Source organism: Takifugu rubripes, chromosome 5 (assembly GCF_901000725.2).
Source record: "Takifugu rubripes chromosome 5, fTakRub1.2, whole genome shotgun sequence".
Taxonomy (NCBI): Eukaryota; Metazoa; Chordata; class Actinopteri; order Tetraodontiformes; family Tetraodontidae; genus Takifugu; species Takifugu rubripes.
This window is the reverse complement of record NC_042289.1, coordinates 740628-757593: the sequence shown is the minus strand read 5'-3', so window position 1 is coordinate 757593 and position 16966 is coordinate 740628. Positions and strand designations below refer to the sequence as shown.

The following is a 16966-nucleotide window of genomic DNA, read 5'->3' as shown; positions in this document are numbered from 1 at the left end:
TTTCACCCATATTAGGTATGTTTGGCAGAGCGAGAGCCTAGTACTGTGCAAACTATGAAAGTCAGGGCAATTTTTATCTTAGTTGTAACATGTTGGCTTGATTTTGTTTTGATTTAGTAGTTGCAATGGTGGCCAGTTACCTCACAGTGCCAGCAGGGACATATTACTACTTCTACAATCTCTAAAATCATGCTTCAAAACTAGACCTTGCTAAGCAATTTGTCATTGCACCAAAACTAAAAAAATTCCAGATTAAGATTTGTGACCAAAATTTGAATTTTAATATCTGCTTGAACAAACATTTATTATTCATATGTCAACCAAGTGAAACAAACATTAAGAAGGAAATTTGTCTCCCTAACACAGCTTCTGTAATAGTTAAAGATTTTATCAAAATGGAGAAATGACCTGGAGGAAATGCAGGTGAATGAAAAGCCAGTATGAGGTATCAATGGCTACTGCTGCGTCCACCTGCCATTAAAATTTGAGGCAGGCTGAATAATCAGATTATGACTTGTAACTTCTTTTCCAATTTGTAAGCATGTTGTTTACATTTACTGGGCTGGAGTTCTAACCCAAAAAAAAATATTGCGGCAAATGTCAGAATGTAGAACATTTGCATGTTTAGGAAAACTTTATGATGTATGTGTATAGGCTTTTTCCCATTTATATTTAAAAGTTTAAAAGGATATGGGATAGAATGAGTGAAATATGTGTACAGTTTGCTTGCTGAGTTGCATAATGTGAATATTAAGGGAGGATTGACACACATGGAATATGTTTATTTTCATTGTTTGCATATATCACTCACACTATTCTGCTTAAGAATGCCTAATTAAGGTTTATTTTCTTCCTCCCATGCAAGTGAATTTTAAACTGTGAATGTTTCTACAATGGCCCTACAGAGGTAATGAAATATTATATTTATACAGCATGAGTGCATGTTTCTAAGCTTTTTGTAAACACATCTAAGGCAAGAGGACAGTGAAGCCTTTTTCTCTCCATAAAAATACAACTGTTGTAGTGGTAGCAAATGCCACAAATTTTGAAACTTAAGCTTTATGTGTTGAATGTGTAACGTACTTTACCTGCCTCGGAGATAGAAATAAATCGTTGATGTGACAATAAAATAAAAGCAGACTCTTACTTGTTGCGTGTGAGTGTCACATATAGGTCCATTTTGCACCATCCTCAAATAAAATGAAATGTCGTACAACCAAAATTCAACTGCTGTTGTAAGGTACACTTTGCCATGGCAACAGGCCAGACTGAACATATGTACTCAAACGTATAAATCCAACCTGTGCTCACTAGACCCAAGCACAAAGTAATGCAGCCATCAGGTGTATCTTGTATATCTTATAAGATGATTTATGTGAAATTTTAAATAAATGCATATGTACCGGTAGTTATTGTTGAGGCCTCATTTGAGAGGGTTTTGCGTTCGAATAATGCTGCTAAGCAGTGATGGTAAGCGTCATAAATGCAAGCAGTTTTGCTTTTAGGTCTAGGTCTAAGGTCAATGATGTGAACTATAATTTAAATGAATATGTTATAAGCACATTGTGTGGCTTTCTTTAATCCCTTATATGTTGTTTATATGGTATGTGTATGTATCAGAATCACCATCATGTTAAAGGTGAAAATGGCTTTTAATTTAGTAGAACTTTGTTGTTGTTAATTTAAACTGGGGATAATATTTAATGTGCTCCAAATTAAAGTTTTGTTGTTTTTTATGTTATAAAATTTAACTCTTCTATCATGTCCTATCCTTTGTTGCATCTGTTGACAGTAGGTGAGATTTATCATTAGATATAGTTATATATATATACACAAGTTACAAAAACAATAAATATGAAAACATTGAAAGCATACACACTAAAACATTGCACTCATTGCCAGGGTTAAAGAACAAAACTGGGTTTTTGTAAGTCTCTTAAAACACCCCCACAGAATCAGCTGACCATAGCTGCAAAAATGATCGTTGGGGATATGATCTTATTTCTTTTAACAATTTAGTGCAGAATAGTTGCATTTTAGGGATTTCAAGTATCTGCACTTTGCCACACAATTATATAGAAATATACTAGATGTGTATGGAATGTCTGGAGGAACAAATGTTGAGATTTATCCTTTGGAATGCTGTTTAGAATTGTAATAAGCCGTGTTATAGTTTTTCATAGGCTTTCATACATTGATTAACCGATTAGGTTTCAGTGTCTTAAGTGTCTGAAACAAGTCAACAATTTTTTTGCGTAATATATACATCATTCTTACAACAAAAATGCATAGACAATGTCACGAAGTATCGATTATATTTCCTAAAAACAGTCATTTAGGTTAATTATGAATTATACTGCTGCTTGATTGGTCAGTTCGTGGGTGTGACGTAGGTGCTGCCAACGTGGAACACGCGTCGCCAATCCAGGAAGTAAACTGTCCGGTTTCGTTAGTACAGTCAGAGGAAGTCGGTGTTTTAAATACGTGTCAAATTCAAAGTGTCAGTGCGTTTTGCTAAGAGTGGACGTCAGCGGAACGGACGGCGGTGCTGCTGCGTCCCTTTCAAGAGCAGGTCGAGCTGACGGCGGTGTGCTGTGAAGGTAAGACGAGCTCGGTCTCTCGCCGTGGGTCAGTTTGTTAAGCTAGCCGCTGTGACAGGAAGGCACATCGCATGGGTTTGGCATTTCTCACGGACTGTGGGACCTATGAGGAAACCAATATTGTTTTAAAAGTATGACATTGCGCTAAGTGGTGACATTGCAGCGCTTCGAACAACCGGTGAAGCGGACAGATTTCGCTTTTTCTCCGTCAGCGGTGCACCTGTCACGCGTGTGTCATGCGATGTTTTCTGAAGCCGATTCTGCAATTTCTGCTGACATAAAGGGCAGTCGGCACACCTCCGCATTCCCTCACTAAAGACCAATAAGTCCTGGATCCGCCCTAGCTACATCCTGATCCGCAACTTAATTTATGATCCCTTTGATGATTCCCCATCTTCCACGTTGAGGGGACAATAGGAAACGCTCCACACACACAGCCTACAATATATCCAGTTACCGGCCACCCGTTCAATTGCTTGTTAACAAATAGCTAATCAGCCAATCACCTGGCCGCAAGTCAATGCATTTAGGCATGTAGATGTTGTTAAGACAACTTGAAGTTAAAACCAAGTTATGTCCATGATCTCTCTGAATGCACATGTCAAACCTTGACAAATGTGGGCTACACCAGCAGAAGACCATGTCCATCCCTTTATGAACACCGTTCTTCTGATGGCTACTTCCAGCAGGATAAGTCACCATGTCACAAAGCTTTTAACATGTCAAATAGGTTTCTGGAACATGACAATGAATTCATTGCACACCAACAGTCTCCACATTTAGCAGATCTCCATCCAATAGAGCTTTTTAGGATGTGGTAGAACAGGAGATTCACATCAGCGATGTGCAGCTGACAAATCTGCAGCAAATACAGTGTGTCACTGTCAATATGGACCAACACCTTTTGTTTGAAGTATGCCAGAAGGAATTAAGGTGGTTCTGAAGTCAAAAAGGGGTCCAACCTTTTACTAATAAGATGTGCCTTATAAGTTTGCCAGCAAGTGTATATTGATGTCAAGGTCCAACAATTTTTGTTATTTCTATTTATTTTTGTTATATTTTTGGTACTTACTTTATATGTGGAAGTATTTGTTAATTTTGCTACCAGGATGTACTCACCCATGTATGCAAGGTAAAAAAAAAACATTAGGAGTCAACAAATGTTACAGGGACAGTCTGCAAACATTAGCTTTGTTCTTTCTAAGTCTCACATCTGTTCAGGTAAACTTTAAGCCTGTCCCGAACCCAGCAATTTGCAGCAGCACCCACTCTTCACAACAGCGATATGGTCACAATAATAGAATATATTGATTCTGGAGGATTTAGTCTGTAATTCAGTCTGCTCCGTATTGTTACTTCTAGCTGGAGGCTGTTTTTATGTGTGCTACTAAATGCAACTTGTCTCAAGTCAGTGCAGTCAAACTGGTTTGGCTCTGTTAAACACTAATAAGAATTTTACAGTGTCACTGAATAGATTGCACAGAGTGAAATTAATTATGAATAGAGTGAAATTACCTGTAATGATAGAAGAATGAGGTAATCTTTGTGATGTTGAATATTAACCTGGTCAACATAATTCAATGTCAACAAAGATATACTAAAGATATACATACAGTTCAGAAGAGAATTTTTGTTTTAAAATGTATTTATTTGGCTGCTCTGATTTTGGTTAAATATTTGGTACCCATACATTCAAGTAAGTGTGTGTGTGTGGGTGTGTGTGTGTGTGTGTGTGGGTGTGGGTGTGGGTGTGTGTGTGGGTGTGGGTGTGGGTGTGTGTGTAAAATGCCCCTCAGCACACACACGGCATAAATGATGGTGGACTCTACGTTGATGCAAGTTGGGAAGAATCTGAGCGAAGCCATGAGAATATTGGGAAATGGAGACAGGTAAATTGTGTTTATTCTTTCAATTCAGAAAATGATTATTTATGCAGTGCTTTGACAAAGTGCAGAAGACACTGTTTTCAGAAGTGCAGAAGTTTAATGTCTCCTGACAATTTGCATTTTGTGTAGCTCGGACTCATAATAGATATGTGAAAAATAAATCAAACCAATTACTGATTAAGATTAAGATTAAGATGAACTTTATTCATCCCCGTGGGGAAATTGAATTATAGTAGCAGCGTATGCAGAGTAAAGAGACAGAAAAAAATAAATACAGATAAGATTAGAATGTTATAAGCATATATACAGCATATATTATAAGCATATATATAATATATACATAATATAATATATACATATTATAAGCATTATAAGCATATATACATAAATATAGAATAAATTAGAAATAAAATTACAACATGAACATGTTCTCACATGATGAACCCTATTGTGAGAAAATGCTGAAAATCTATCTAGATCTGAGACAACAGGCATGCACATAAGACATGATGTCACTATATATTAATTGAAAGCGTGTTTATACATTTTGTGTATAGAGCCCTGGAAGATGAAACAGAGAAGCGGAGCTTTAGCAGAAGCATCCCTGGACCCCTGCAGGGAGAGTAAGATACATGCACTGTGTTGGTTGTTTTGGTGTTAATTAACAGATTTATCAATGGTTTTAGGACTTTTGAGTTGTCAGAAATGTGCCAAGGGAATGGGCACTACGCATTTGACTCTTTGTCTCGATTGCAGCGGTCAGGATGTTGCTACTATACTGCATCTTGTACACAACCTGATCCATGAAAAGGAGGACGAGGAAAAGGACCAAACCAGCCAATGGTAGTTTAAAATAAATAGTACTATTTACAATCACATTTAGTGATTTGAATTATGATGTGGCTTCACATAAGAAGCCATGATGTAGTGCTGCAGACATTTCATTTACCCTTAATTTTAAAACAGAATGAGGAATTATGGAGGAATTATTTCAACAAAATACCTGATTGAACTTTGTATCATTTAAACTTCTATTGTTAAAATACAAGATTGGACAGTGTGTGGTATGACAGAAATACTACTTGATATTTCCAGCAGGATGCAAAATGTGGGTGAGCAGGCTCACATGGCCCTGCTGGGTCACAGCTTGGCAGCCTACATCTCTGTGTTGGACCGAGAGCGACTGCGGAAGCTGACTACTCGTATCCAGTCTGACACCACACTGTGGCTTTGCAGGCTGTTCAGGTACAACCCCGTAAAACGGCCCCGAGCAAATGGATTTTAGTGGCCCCCGTTGTAGAAACAAAGTTATATGTACATTTGGAAGTGTCAATGAAAACAACTTGCTAAAGAAAGTGAAGATTTAAATTGATGTTTGGTCTTTGTAGAACATTATTAATTTAACTGGCTACATTTTTTTCAGTTTCTGTTGTGCTACTGATATGCAAGTTAGGAATATTTTATACATTTCATTAAATTAAAAGATTCCATAAATTTCTGATATATACATAAAAGTGCAGAAATGTATCTTCTTTTGTTTGCTATTTAAAATGATTTGAGCACTGCTGATTTAGATATTGAAATTTTAATATAGATGTATTAAAATAATAGGATGCTTGACAGAAATGAATCCAGTTCATCCCATCAAGGTCTTTAGACTGAGATCTAAACTGTCTGTTAGATATGAAAACAGCTCTGCCGCCTTTCATGAGGACGACAGGGATGGTCTTGTCAAAGTGTGCCGACTGGTGATCAATTCTCGGTATGAAGAATACGCCTCTGAAGGTTATGCCTCACTCACCTCTAAACAACCGGTCATCTACCATAGTGCCTCTGGCAGATCAGGTCTGGGACAACATCTGTGCAGTCAGGTAGGTAGAGAATGAAAATGTAAAGATTTAAGTTCATTTTCAGACCAGAAAAGAAAATTATTATAACATTGTTTTCTGTGCTCTTAGCTTGGCCTGCCTCTGTCCAGTTTGTGCACAGTCCCCTGTAATACCATCTTTGGATCCCAGCACCAAATGGTAGGAAATTAGCTTTTTAAAGTAGACATTCAGATGTGTCAGAACAATTTCAACTCATTTAAGGTTGTTATTGTCAGGATGTTGCCTTGTTGGACAAACTTATCAAAGAGGACATTGAAGCTGGGAAGCTTCCTTTATTGTTGATCGCCAATGCAGGTAAAGTTTTGCTCCAGATATTTGATTACTGCTGTCATCTGTAATGTTCTCGATTGATTGGATCATAATATCCTTGTTATTGAGCTAAAACAAGTCTTTTGTATATTTTTTCCAGGTACCCCTGGGGCAGGACATACAGACAAGTTGGGCCGTCTCAAGGACCTGTGTGAACAGTACAACATGTGGCTCCATGTGGAGGGGTGGGTCAACATGTTTATTATAATGTTATCATACTTATGATATACAGTAGTATAGACGACACTTGCAGGTATCATTTCAACTACTTAACCTTATATCCCCAAATTTGCAGGTAAAACTTTAAAAAACACGTGAAAATGATTGTCGTCCATTTAATAAAGAAATTGGGGACAAAAAATAACATTACTGTTTAAGTTGATTTTTAATTATTGGTTTGCCAGACTAATTGCTAACTGGATTCATTTCTGTCAAAGCTGTGTCCCTAAATTGTCTGTGCTTTTCCTCTTTAGGGTCAATCTGGCCACCCTGGTGTTGGCTGAGATCAACTCTACAATTATGGTAATGAGGGGCTAATATACACTGCATAAAGGCTGCTGCACTTATGCAGCATGAAATTTTCGTTTTTAGAACAATCTTGACTTTTCTAGTATCTGACAAAATCAACATCATGAAAAAAGAATTATCCCTATGTTATAGTGAATAATATTTATTTATGACTGGTTTTACGAAGCTACAGTATAAGTATTTCTAAATCACTTAAATTGCAGTAATAGTGGGTTTGAATCTAGTCATTATAGTTGAAAATGAAAACTCCATTGTAAAATTTTACCAGTTGTAATTGATATCATGAGTTTTCAGTGTGAGCAATGACAGCTTATGGGTGTTCAACATGAAAGAAAGTATTTGTGCTCCTGCTTTTATTGGCTGTTTTATGTCATGTTTGTCATGTGTAGTGCAGTTGTAATTTACATTTCTGAATAATTTTCATCCAGGCAGCCACCAGATGCGACAGTATGACTCTGACGCCTGGTCAGTGGCTTGGACTGCCAGCTGTAACAGCTGTGACTCTCTACAGACATGAAGACCCAGCACTAGTAGGGACATATGAGTAGTTCACTGTTACTGAGTCATACTCACAGTCAACTTCAATCTAACCAATATTTTATTATATTGAGTGAGAATCTTTTTATTTCTGCATTATATTTTTTTGTGTCGTTTCCCCTTTTTTTCCTCTCAGTCACTGGCAGCCGGTTTGACATCCAGCCAGCCGGTAGCGAAACTGCGAGCATTGCCTCTCTGGCTCTCCCTGCAGTACCTCGGTCACAATGGGATTGTGCAAAAGATCAAACACGCTACCAGTCTGGTGTGCATCTCCTAAATTCCCCTACACTACTACAGTATTGCTATGTATTGTTTCACATTTGTGTTTTGAAACTAATTAGATAATTTTCTTATCAGATATGAAGTTGTTATTTTCACCTTTTATATATCTTTCCTCTAGAGTCATCATCTCCTGCAGAAGCTAAAAACACTTGCCTTCATAAGAACATCGGTAGGTATACCTTAATTATCCTTTGGAGCAATGTAGAAATCAATTATTGACAATTAGTTCCAAGACCATACATTGGTAGAAATTAAGGCTGTTTGATTTGTTTTAATTTGATTTTATAGTAAAAATAAAATAGGACACATAAAAATAATCATGCTAATGAGGTTTATTTTAGTAATCAAATAGAAGATATAATTTTGAGCCTTCAAAACTAAGCTCTAAGAAGGCTCCATTTTGTCTTTCACGTGTCACTGGTGTGAATGAGTAGTAAAGCATTAGATTTGCTTGTATTTATTTCCACAGAAGAGATGCAATTTTTTTTAGAGTACAGAAGATGGCATATCAAAAGTGAGCACATGAAGCTGTTGAAAATAAAATCTTTTCTTGTTTTTAGGATGTGCTTGAGACAGAGATCTCTCTAAGTGAAGCTTTGATTATGGTAAAACCAGGGTTGATACTAATACACTTACTGAGGGTCCAGCCTTGAAGTTTGAACGCTTCTTCACTGGCACCTACTAAAGCCATTAAGCTAAAATGTGGAAAGTGGGCTGAGTACCATTCCTGACTAACACTCTTGTGTCTGGATTTAGTGAACAATCAATATGGTGATCCTCAAACAGTGGTACTCACAGCTGCATAAAGATTCATGCAAGATTCCATTTAACCTCCTCTAAAAAATCTTTAGTATTAAGCACCACTGTACCAGCTGGATACAGATGAAAATGAGCTGTGTGAGTGTTTTCTGTGTATTTGTGGCTGTGGTTATAGTCCATGTGGGTTACCTTGGTTCCAGGGCAAGGTGCGGCCGATTCCGCCCATTTCTGGGGCAACACTTCGGGACATTCTGGGCTCTCTCATGCTCTCTATTGTAGGTGGGACCAAGCCTCTATCTGTCTCCACCAGCTTCATCTCTCCTTTTCCTCACCTCTTTTCCTCTTCCTGTCACTCTTTCCCACCATTCCTCCTCACTCACATCAGCACAGCGGTTATTTAGGTCTTCATTGGCTGATGGACTGTTCACTTCTTCCTAATTCTTTAGGATGTGGACCACTCAGGCATGTTATTTGAGGTACTTCAGGGAATGCCTCTACACATTCATCATATTGAGTCACCTGTGGTGGAAATACAAGGGTCATGAATAATTATGTGTCATTATGTATCTGAATTCCTTGCATTGATTGTTTTGTTTTTGTCTAAACATGACTTTTGAGATGTAGAGCAGTTAATCTAGAGGTGAGAGATGATTAAAATATTTGCAGTTTTAAACTACTTTCAATCATTTTGGGGCTGGTTTTGGTCTAGTTTCATATTAATGAGTTTTTGTTTACAGTAATCTTTCCTTATAAAGAGATATTGTGTTCAGTGATGCATTGTTTTCCATTCTTTTTGGAAAGAAATCTTGTTTAGTTCAAAGTAAATCTACTTTGCTGATGCATGTACAATACTGTATGTGTAAGTAAAGGCAGAATTAGGTGAAATGGCAACTGGATTTGCAATTTCAGATAATAAGATGAAGCATATGGGGTGTTAACATGTTTGTCTTTATGGGTAAATAAATTAACCTTGTAAATTATTCATGACCCTCACATCAACGGCACTCCAAACTCTCTAGCTGTCATCTCAGCACTACCCGAGCATGATGCTTGCCTTTGCTACTCATCTGAACACCATCACTGATTGACTACATTCTCTTCAAACACTCTGTGCAACATGGAATTGAAATAAATTCTGACTTATTTTGACTTTGCTTAGGTCAGCTAAGAAATATATAATTTTTATTTTTAAACATATTTCTAGTTAACTGACAGATTCCTACCATCACAGTGAGAAATAAATGAGATGTTCAGGTGCTGTCTGTGTCATTACCTGTGCTGCATGTTTCATGTTGTTATTACTGGAAAAGGTAATTGTTCAGTCATGCATTGGTAAAAAGAGATTACATTGAATCTCATTACACCACTTCCAAAATGCTGTATAAGTCAAATTCCATATGAAATGGTGCCATTGAAAAACAATTAAGAGATTGAGTCCAGGTCCATTGTTATATTTAATCAGTTAAAAACAGTGGGAATACCCCATATTTAATGTTATCTCTCACTACAGTGTTGGTTTTTTAAAATATTTGTGTAGCATGAGCATGGTGGCAGCAACACATTTCAGTCATGTCAGGACAGGTGTAATGAAAGAACATACTGACAGAATGCTGATTGTGTAATTAACTGGTAATAATTTATTATAATTGGGTTTCAAAGATTTACCTATCTATGATTAGGTATCAATTTGCAACTTTCGCTAATGAGCTAGAGCTTTGGTCAGACTAGAAATGAGTCTGTTTCACTCTTTTAACATGGAGATACTTATTGTTGTGTTCTCCTCTGTCTGAGCTACACACTCAAGCAAGTAGATCGGTGATTAAATCTTTCCCTGCTAAAAGTTGTTTTAAAAAATTGTGTAAAATTGCTATTGTTTCTGCGATCTATACTATATGCATTTAAGGATTTCAAAAAAATCTACCTCTTGTGCCATCAGGGGCCAAATATACATGGTGTTGGAAAAAGAAAAGTATGGGTAACAACAGTGTACTCTGTTTTTATTCTTTAATGTCCCTGCTGCTGAGTCGAAATGGACAGAATTTTGTATTGATTTGCACTGCTGGTCTGAATGACAAAAGTCTGACCAATGTCTGTAGACTGTCCTAACTTTACAATGTGTTGGTGGCACCAAGTTTCATCCATTTCTTTACATTTCACTGTATTCAACTGAAAATGTGTGGATTGAAGATAGTGTAGAAAGAAATCTATTAACTATAACTATTTTAAACAAACTCGTTTTTTCATATCATGCAGCCGATAACACACTTGTTTTCTGTGAAATGATTGATCTGCATCTTTTTGTGTCCAACAGGTAGAAGATGAACTGAGCTCCCCTGTTGTTCTGTTCAGGTTTGGTCCGGAGCTGAGTGCTGGTAAGGGTCACGCTCACCCTTTTTCAATCTATATAAGTTTTTTTCTTTTTGTATTTTTATTGTTACAGAAAATGCAGATGTACGTAATGAACATTTTGGATATAGCATTAAAACAAAGGAAAAACATAAATCTTTTTAGAAAAAAATACAACTGAGTATATATAAAAATATATGGAAGAGCAAGTGTATTAACCATGTGTGTAATGGAGATATAAACAAATCGTTAAAATTGCCATTTGATTCGTATCTGCTATAGAGTTGTATATAGGGTAGGTACATATTATATTTATATGGATTTTCATACAAAATGTATATGTGGATAGGGACATATATTTGCAAGTGTGTTCATGTAGGGTGTGTATGATGAGAGAGAGCAAGAGTAATAAAAAATCTATCTAAAAAAGAATTTTTAGGAAATTACTAATACGAAAATACCTATAATTTTAAACAATAGTTTCACCCCTAGCCTTCCTCAAAGTTGCAGACATAAATGATTCCAATATTTATTTTAGTATTGCAACAAGAGCAGAACTACTGTCCTGAATGCAAATCTATATAAATAGAATCCATGGAAACCATGGATAGTTACCATGGAAAAAGCTTTTTAAAGTAATGGCACATTAAGGTAACATACCTAACAGAAACTTTCTAAACAATACTATTTTTGGTTGCTTATACTGCAAGAAAATGTCCCGATTAAGATAAAGAGAAATTAGTAGAAGAGCCATATCAGTTTAAGCAAGTGTTAAAAAGTAAAAAGCATGCCATATATTATTCAACATATTGACGTCACTAACATATATTTTATTGCTTTTTCATTTTTTAGAATCCAATGGAGGGTCAGTGGAAGGTTATTGTGCTGGGGAAAAGGATGTGCTTGATACCTTTAACAAATGGGTGAGGCACTTCTCTTAAGTTCTTCAGTACTATGTGCAGGTGTGACAGCGGTAGTTATTTTTGTCATTGTATATAGTATTTACAAGTGTGCACAGTTTTACAGTAAAACATTTCAGTGCCACTTACATATTTCTTTTATAATATTTGTCACAAAAGGTTTCCTCTGTCTTTAATGCTGCCTCTTTCTGCTTGACAATGCAGGCTGCTTTGGAAGGTTTTGACTATCAGCTCAGTATAGATTAAATAAGAGCGTTAGAGGCTCCTACTGCTGCATTTTATGGGACCCATTTGCAATCTCAAACTCCTTATTATAGAGATATGGGCATGTATTGTACTGTTAGTAAACTTAAGTTAAAGTTCTATATAGACATAGATATAGGCATGTGTTGACATGTTTTATGTATACTATCAACTATTTTCCCCTGAGGAATTTTGTAATTTTTTTAAAAATGAAAATCTTCCCTGGATGCAGCTTGGTGAAAGGCTGATCCAGCTTGTTCCCACCAGTGGTGTAGATGTGGTAGAACTTGAAGACGAGGGTACATGTGTACGATTTAGTCCTCTCTTGACTGCTGCAGGTAAGCACAAACAATATTTTGGTCTTGTTAAATTACAAATCTATATTGAATTTTCACATTAAACATTAAAACATGAATTAAATTTAGTTTCAAATGTGATATAAAAATTCTGCAGCACTTTTGTTAAACTTTTATGCTTTTGGAAATGTGATATACAAAGAAAGTGTATTGAAGTGGTTTGGATGTCCTCCTGTCCAGTTTTAGGGACAGAACAGGAGGACATCGATAGCCTTGTTGAGAAGCTGTCTGAGCTGGTGTCTGTGATGAGCTCCACGCTGAGCCTCAGGCAGGACTTCAGAGAGGAAGTCCACAGACATTCTCCATCACTCATATATGTGGAGGAGCTTAGCTGGCCCGGACTTGGTGCTGTCCGGTAAGGATGTTCAGTGACAAAATTTATGATAACAATATCACAGGATTTCCCCAGGACACAGTTCATAAAATAAAAGCTGCTCACCTTTTTTTTAATATTGATACAAAAGAACAATCATGCCTTTTAGAACACAAGTTATTTCTTGATTGACAAACTCAATGCGAGCTGTACTAGGCACATAAGAAATTCACTACTGAACCATGCTGACCTCGTATAACGTGGATTAAAATGAAGTGAGATGCTCTTTTGTTGGACAAAATGACTGCATTACATGATTAACTAAATTTTGTATTGCGGTGCATGTTCCATATTTATGTAGAGACAAACGATCCATAATTTGCAGCGAAATATGCTGCTGAGTACAGGTGTTTTTCACAGAATTTTCCATTCATTTCAATAAATTCAATCAGTATTCTGCATGAATTACCACAGCATGACTTGAGGCATAAATTGTGTCAATGGCCTGCTGAAGAGCACATCTTGCATCCAGCTTTAATATTGTTTCAATTGTTTTACATTTCTTTTTACATTTGTTGCTTCATTGCATAGATCTAAGTCTCTAAGCTAGATGTAAATACAGCAAAAGTCCCACCTGTCATATTTGTTCTTTCTAGTTATCAACTTCTTTTTCCTTATAATTTGCTCTGCACTCTGGGAAAAGCTTTTATTTTTTTGTATCCAGGTACGAGCCTCAGATTGATGGAATAGATGAGAGCAGGAGAAAAGAGGGAGTAAAGAAAATCAATTCTGAGCTGCTAAAGAAGTTACAAGAGTTTGACACTGAAATCACATTCTCTACAGGTAGGTACCAATATTTCCTGAAAAGCAATGTTTCAGTACATTAATTTGCCTTTATCACCGCGATCTTTCTGCCCAGGCCCTGAGTTTTCAACAGAAACCGATGACTGCATCTTTGTTGGCATGGTCACGGAGGATGTTGACATTATCGAGCTGGTTAATATGATAGGTGCCATTGGGAGAGACATCGAGGAAAGCGGAAGGGTAACTAGTTTGTTCATCTTGTAGAATCTTAAAAAAAACCTCCAAAGTGCCTTAATTTACTCAATTCTGCAAAGAAAAGTGGACCTGAAATGTATAGTACTCTCTGCCAGTTACCAAAAACAAGAAAAGATTGCCATAACTAGATCTACAAGATCTAAGGGCACAAAAAATTCCCTCTCATTGGGAGGTCAGACCCGCTACTGTTGGCAATGTGAAAATGCCCAAATGCCAAGCAAAGGCGGATTGACTTGTGTTAGAAAGTCCCGTTTCGACATGTTAATTTCAGTGTGAAATGAGTAAAAGGGCTAAATTGTGATTTCCCCCCCCCCCCCCCCCCCCATATATTAATGACATGCCTATGTGGATTGCAACTTTTAGTAAATCGGAAGGATTCTTTCTTATGCAGCTTTTAGAGAACATGACAGATGTGATAAGGAAAGGCATCCTGGAGGCAGAAGTGCAGCTGCAAAAGGCCAGTGAGGAGAAGCTGATGGAAGAGGTGAACATGTGTATTTGCTAAATAATTTTATACCTTTTTAAAATGAAGAACCCCAATTCTTAACATAATGCATGAAAATTAGATTATTTAACTGTAAATATGACTTTTGCCTTCAGATGTCTTATCTCCTTGCTGTGTTTGTTGTAGGGGGTAATAAGACAGCTTCCTCTGTTTGGTTCAGTTTTAAACTGGTTCTCACCAGTTCAAAGCTCCATAAAGGGCAGGACCTTCAATCTGGTTGCAGGTAAGATTTAGTGGGACATATTTTCTTTTTGTACCAAAATTCTATTGTGTGACTGCTTTGTCATTCTGCTTGTAAACCTGTAAATATCTATATATTTGTATTGCAGCGGTTGTTTATGATGCATAATACATCTACTGGTATATCTGTGCCTGAATGGTAGGTTCCCTAGACTCCACAGAGTTAACATACAGCACCAAGGCTCAGGCAGGCCGGCCACTCCCACAAGAAATGCCAACATCTTCAACAAAGAGGCTGTCAGGTAGGCTTGTCTGGCAAGTTCATCCAGTATTGTTGATCCCCCAAAGGTCAGTTGGTGTCTGTCTAAATGCCTCTGAGGGATAATACAGTATAAGATCAAAGTAATGTTGGTAACAGCACAGAATTGACTGGATAAATAACCTGACACATGTTGTAATATGCCATTTAAAAACGACTAGTAGCAGCTAATATATAATAATAATAAAATAAAGTAAAAAACAAACATTTGCTCAAAATATTCTGGCGAAATGTACAGTTTATCATCCAAATTGTTGGTATTGGCGTTGCTCTGCTCCAGACTAACCTACAAGCGCTGTTGTGCAGGTAAGAATTTGTTTTAGTGGAACTTCATATGATTCTTTCAGAAACATTAACCTTAGTATTGAAGAGGCTGTAACTGTGTGCTGCGTTGCCTTCAAATTTGGGTGAGGACTTCAGAAATGCCAGTACCGACAGATGTGTATATGGTTTACATTTAGGATTAAGGGACTATCTCCGCCTTTGTTGCCATACTGTCATTCAACATTTTACGCCCATTATTCTTTACCACGCCCCCACCACCAGATCACATGTCACTAAATTTCAAATGTTTCCTTGGCCCACTTTAATTTAACAGTTTAGTTCCAAATCATATTGGAGTTTCCCCCCCAGCCAAAATGTTAAACCTTTATTTTCTTTCCCAACAGGTCAGAGGTTATTTCAGCGTGTAAGTGCAGGCACCGACTCCTTTAGTGAAACCAGTTCTATTGCACAAGTAGAGGAGCCATCCAGAGATGGGTGTGCCAGTCAGAGCAGCAGTGTCCACCCACCCATCTCTCTGTCGGCACCTAGGGATGACATCGCAGCTGATGCCACGCCACAGGTGGACTCACAGATAGAGGTTCATGTTTCCTCAGAGGAGAAGCAACCGGAAGACCAAGAATTAGACCACAGCGAGAGATAGGTTAGCAATCTTTGTTTTCAGCCTTCTAAAACAAAACAACCTAATAACAAAAATGAAGGGTGTTCTTTGTAAGGTTAAATCTTTAAGAGGTAAAGTGAAAAGGATCTTGTCTCAGCGAAGGCGTGACAAAAAATAAAACACACCTCAGGATACTCAGATTAGTAAGAGTCGACTTATTGTACATAATATTTATCCTACTGATACTACAGCAGCAATGAAAAACACGTTTTCTAATACTATGTAATCACTCCAAAACCCAGAAGGACAGAGTAGCTTCCATTCAAAGGACTGTTGCTCCTTTATTATTATTATTATAACTGTAACTGTACATTGTATTTTTCTGTTGCCTTCACTTGCTAATAAGTTCATGATGTGGCCACAGCCATCTTTCAATCTGCCACTTCTATTTGGCCATATGCTCAAAGAAATGTTTAGAATAAAACTCTGAACAGTTACTTAAAAACAGGATATTTTTTTTAATAATCAGCACAGTTAAAACGACCTGATTCAGTTGTGTTTTCTTTAAGATTCTGTTTAACAGGTGGACAGATCAGTAGCAAACCTGCACATGAAATGTATTTATTTTTGAAGATAATTCCATTTAATGTAATGCCTACCTAAAATTCATAATTCCCCACCTTACCTGTAGTGTTGTTTATTCATCAAAATTTTAGTGTGTGGTGTTGTTTTGTTAATCTGTCTCTTGTTCCTGTATAAGAGAACCAAATGGAATATAAAATAAAATGAAACTAGGATACTAATATCCTATAAAGAAATATGACTCTGTTTTTCAATATAATTGTTCTATATGTTAATATTCAGATTCATATTTCCTTTATTTGTCCCACATGAGGAAATTTACAAGATAATATAATTGTAATATCCAATTTTAATACATACATACTGTATGTTATGTGAACAAAATGTGTGTGTGTGACTGTGTGTGCATATATATATATATATATATATATATATATATATATATATATACATATATTGCGTGTATATAT

The 16966-nt window shown here is 36.7% G+C and overlaps 1 protein-coding gene across 6 annotated transcripts; it reads left to right on the top strand.

Annotated features, from left to right (window-relative positions):
• The first annotated feature begins 2408 nt into the window (after positions 1 to 2408).
• Positions 2409 to 16732, top strand: pdxdc1 (pyridoxal-dependent decarboxylase domain containing 1). Of its 6 annotated transcripts, none has more exons than XM_029836466.1 (25): positions 2409 to 2600; positions 4397 to 4489; positions 5044 to 5109; positions 5243 to 5329; positions 5585 to 5731; positions 6168 to 6357; positions 6445 to 6513; positions 6591 to 6669; positions 6785 to 6869; positions 7158 to 7206; positions 7641 to 7742; positions 7886 to 8011; positions 8150 to 8200; positions 8991 to 9065; positions 9237 to 9266; positions 11102 to 11162; positions 11989 to 12059; positions 12532 to 12637; positions 12836 to 13010; positions 13693 to 13811; positions 13888 to 14012; positions 14419 to 14511; positions 14659 to 14755; positions 14916 to 15014; positions 15700 to 16732. In XM_029836466.1, exons 2-25 carry the CDS (start codon positions 4413 to 4415, stop codon positions 15954 to 15956), a joined length of 2436 nt encoding a protein of 811 aa, XP_029692326.1. In that variant the 5' UTR covers positions 2409 to 2600; positions 4397 to 4412; the 3' UTR covers positions 15957 to 16732. The 6 variants fall into 6 exon arrangements, with proteins under 6 accessions (XP_029692326.1, XP_029692325.1, XP_029692328.1 ...); XM_029836465.1 differs by having other exon boundaries at positions 2410 to 2600; positions 5582 to 5731; XM_029836468.1 differs by lacking the exon at positions 8991 to 9065 and having other exon boundaries at positions 2410 to 2600; positions 5582 to 5731.
• The last annotated feature ends 234 nt before the right edge of the window (positions 16733 to 16966 follow it).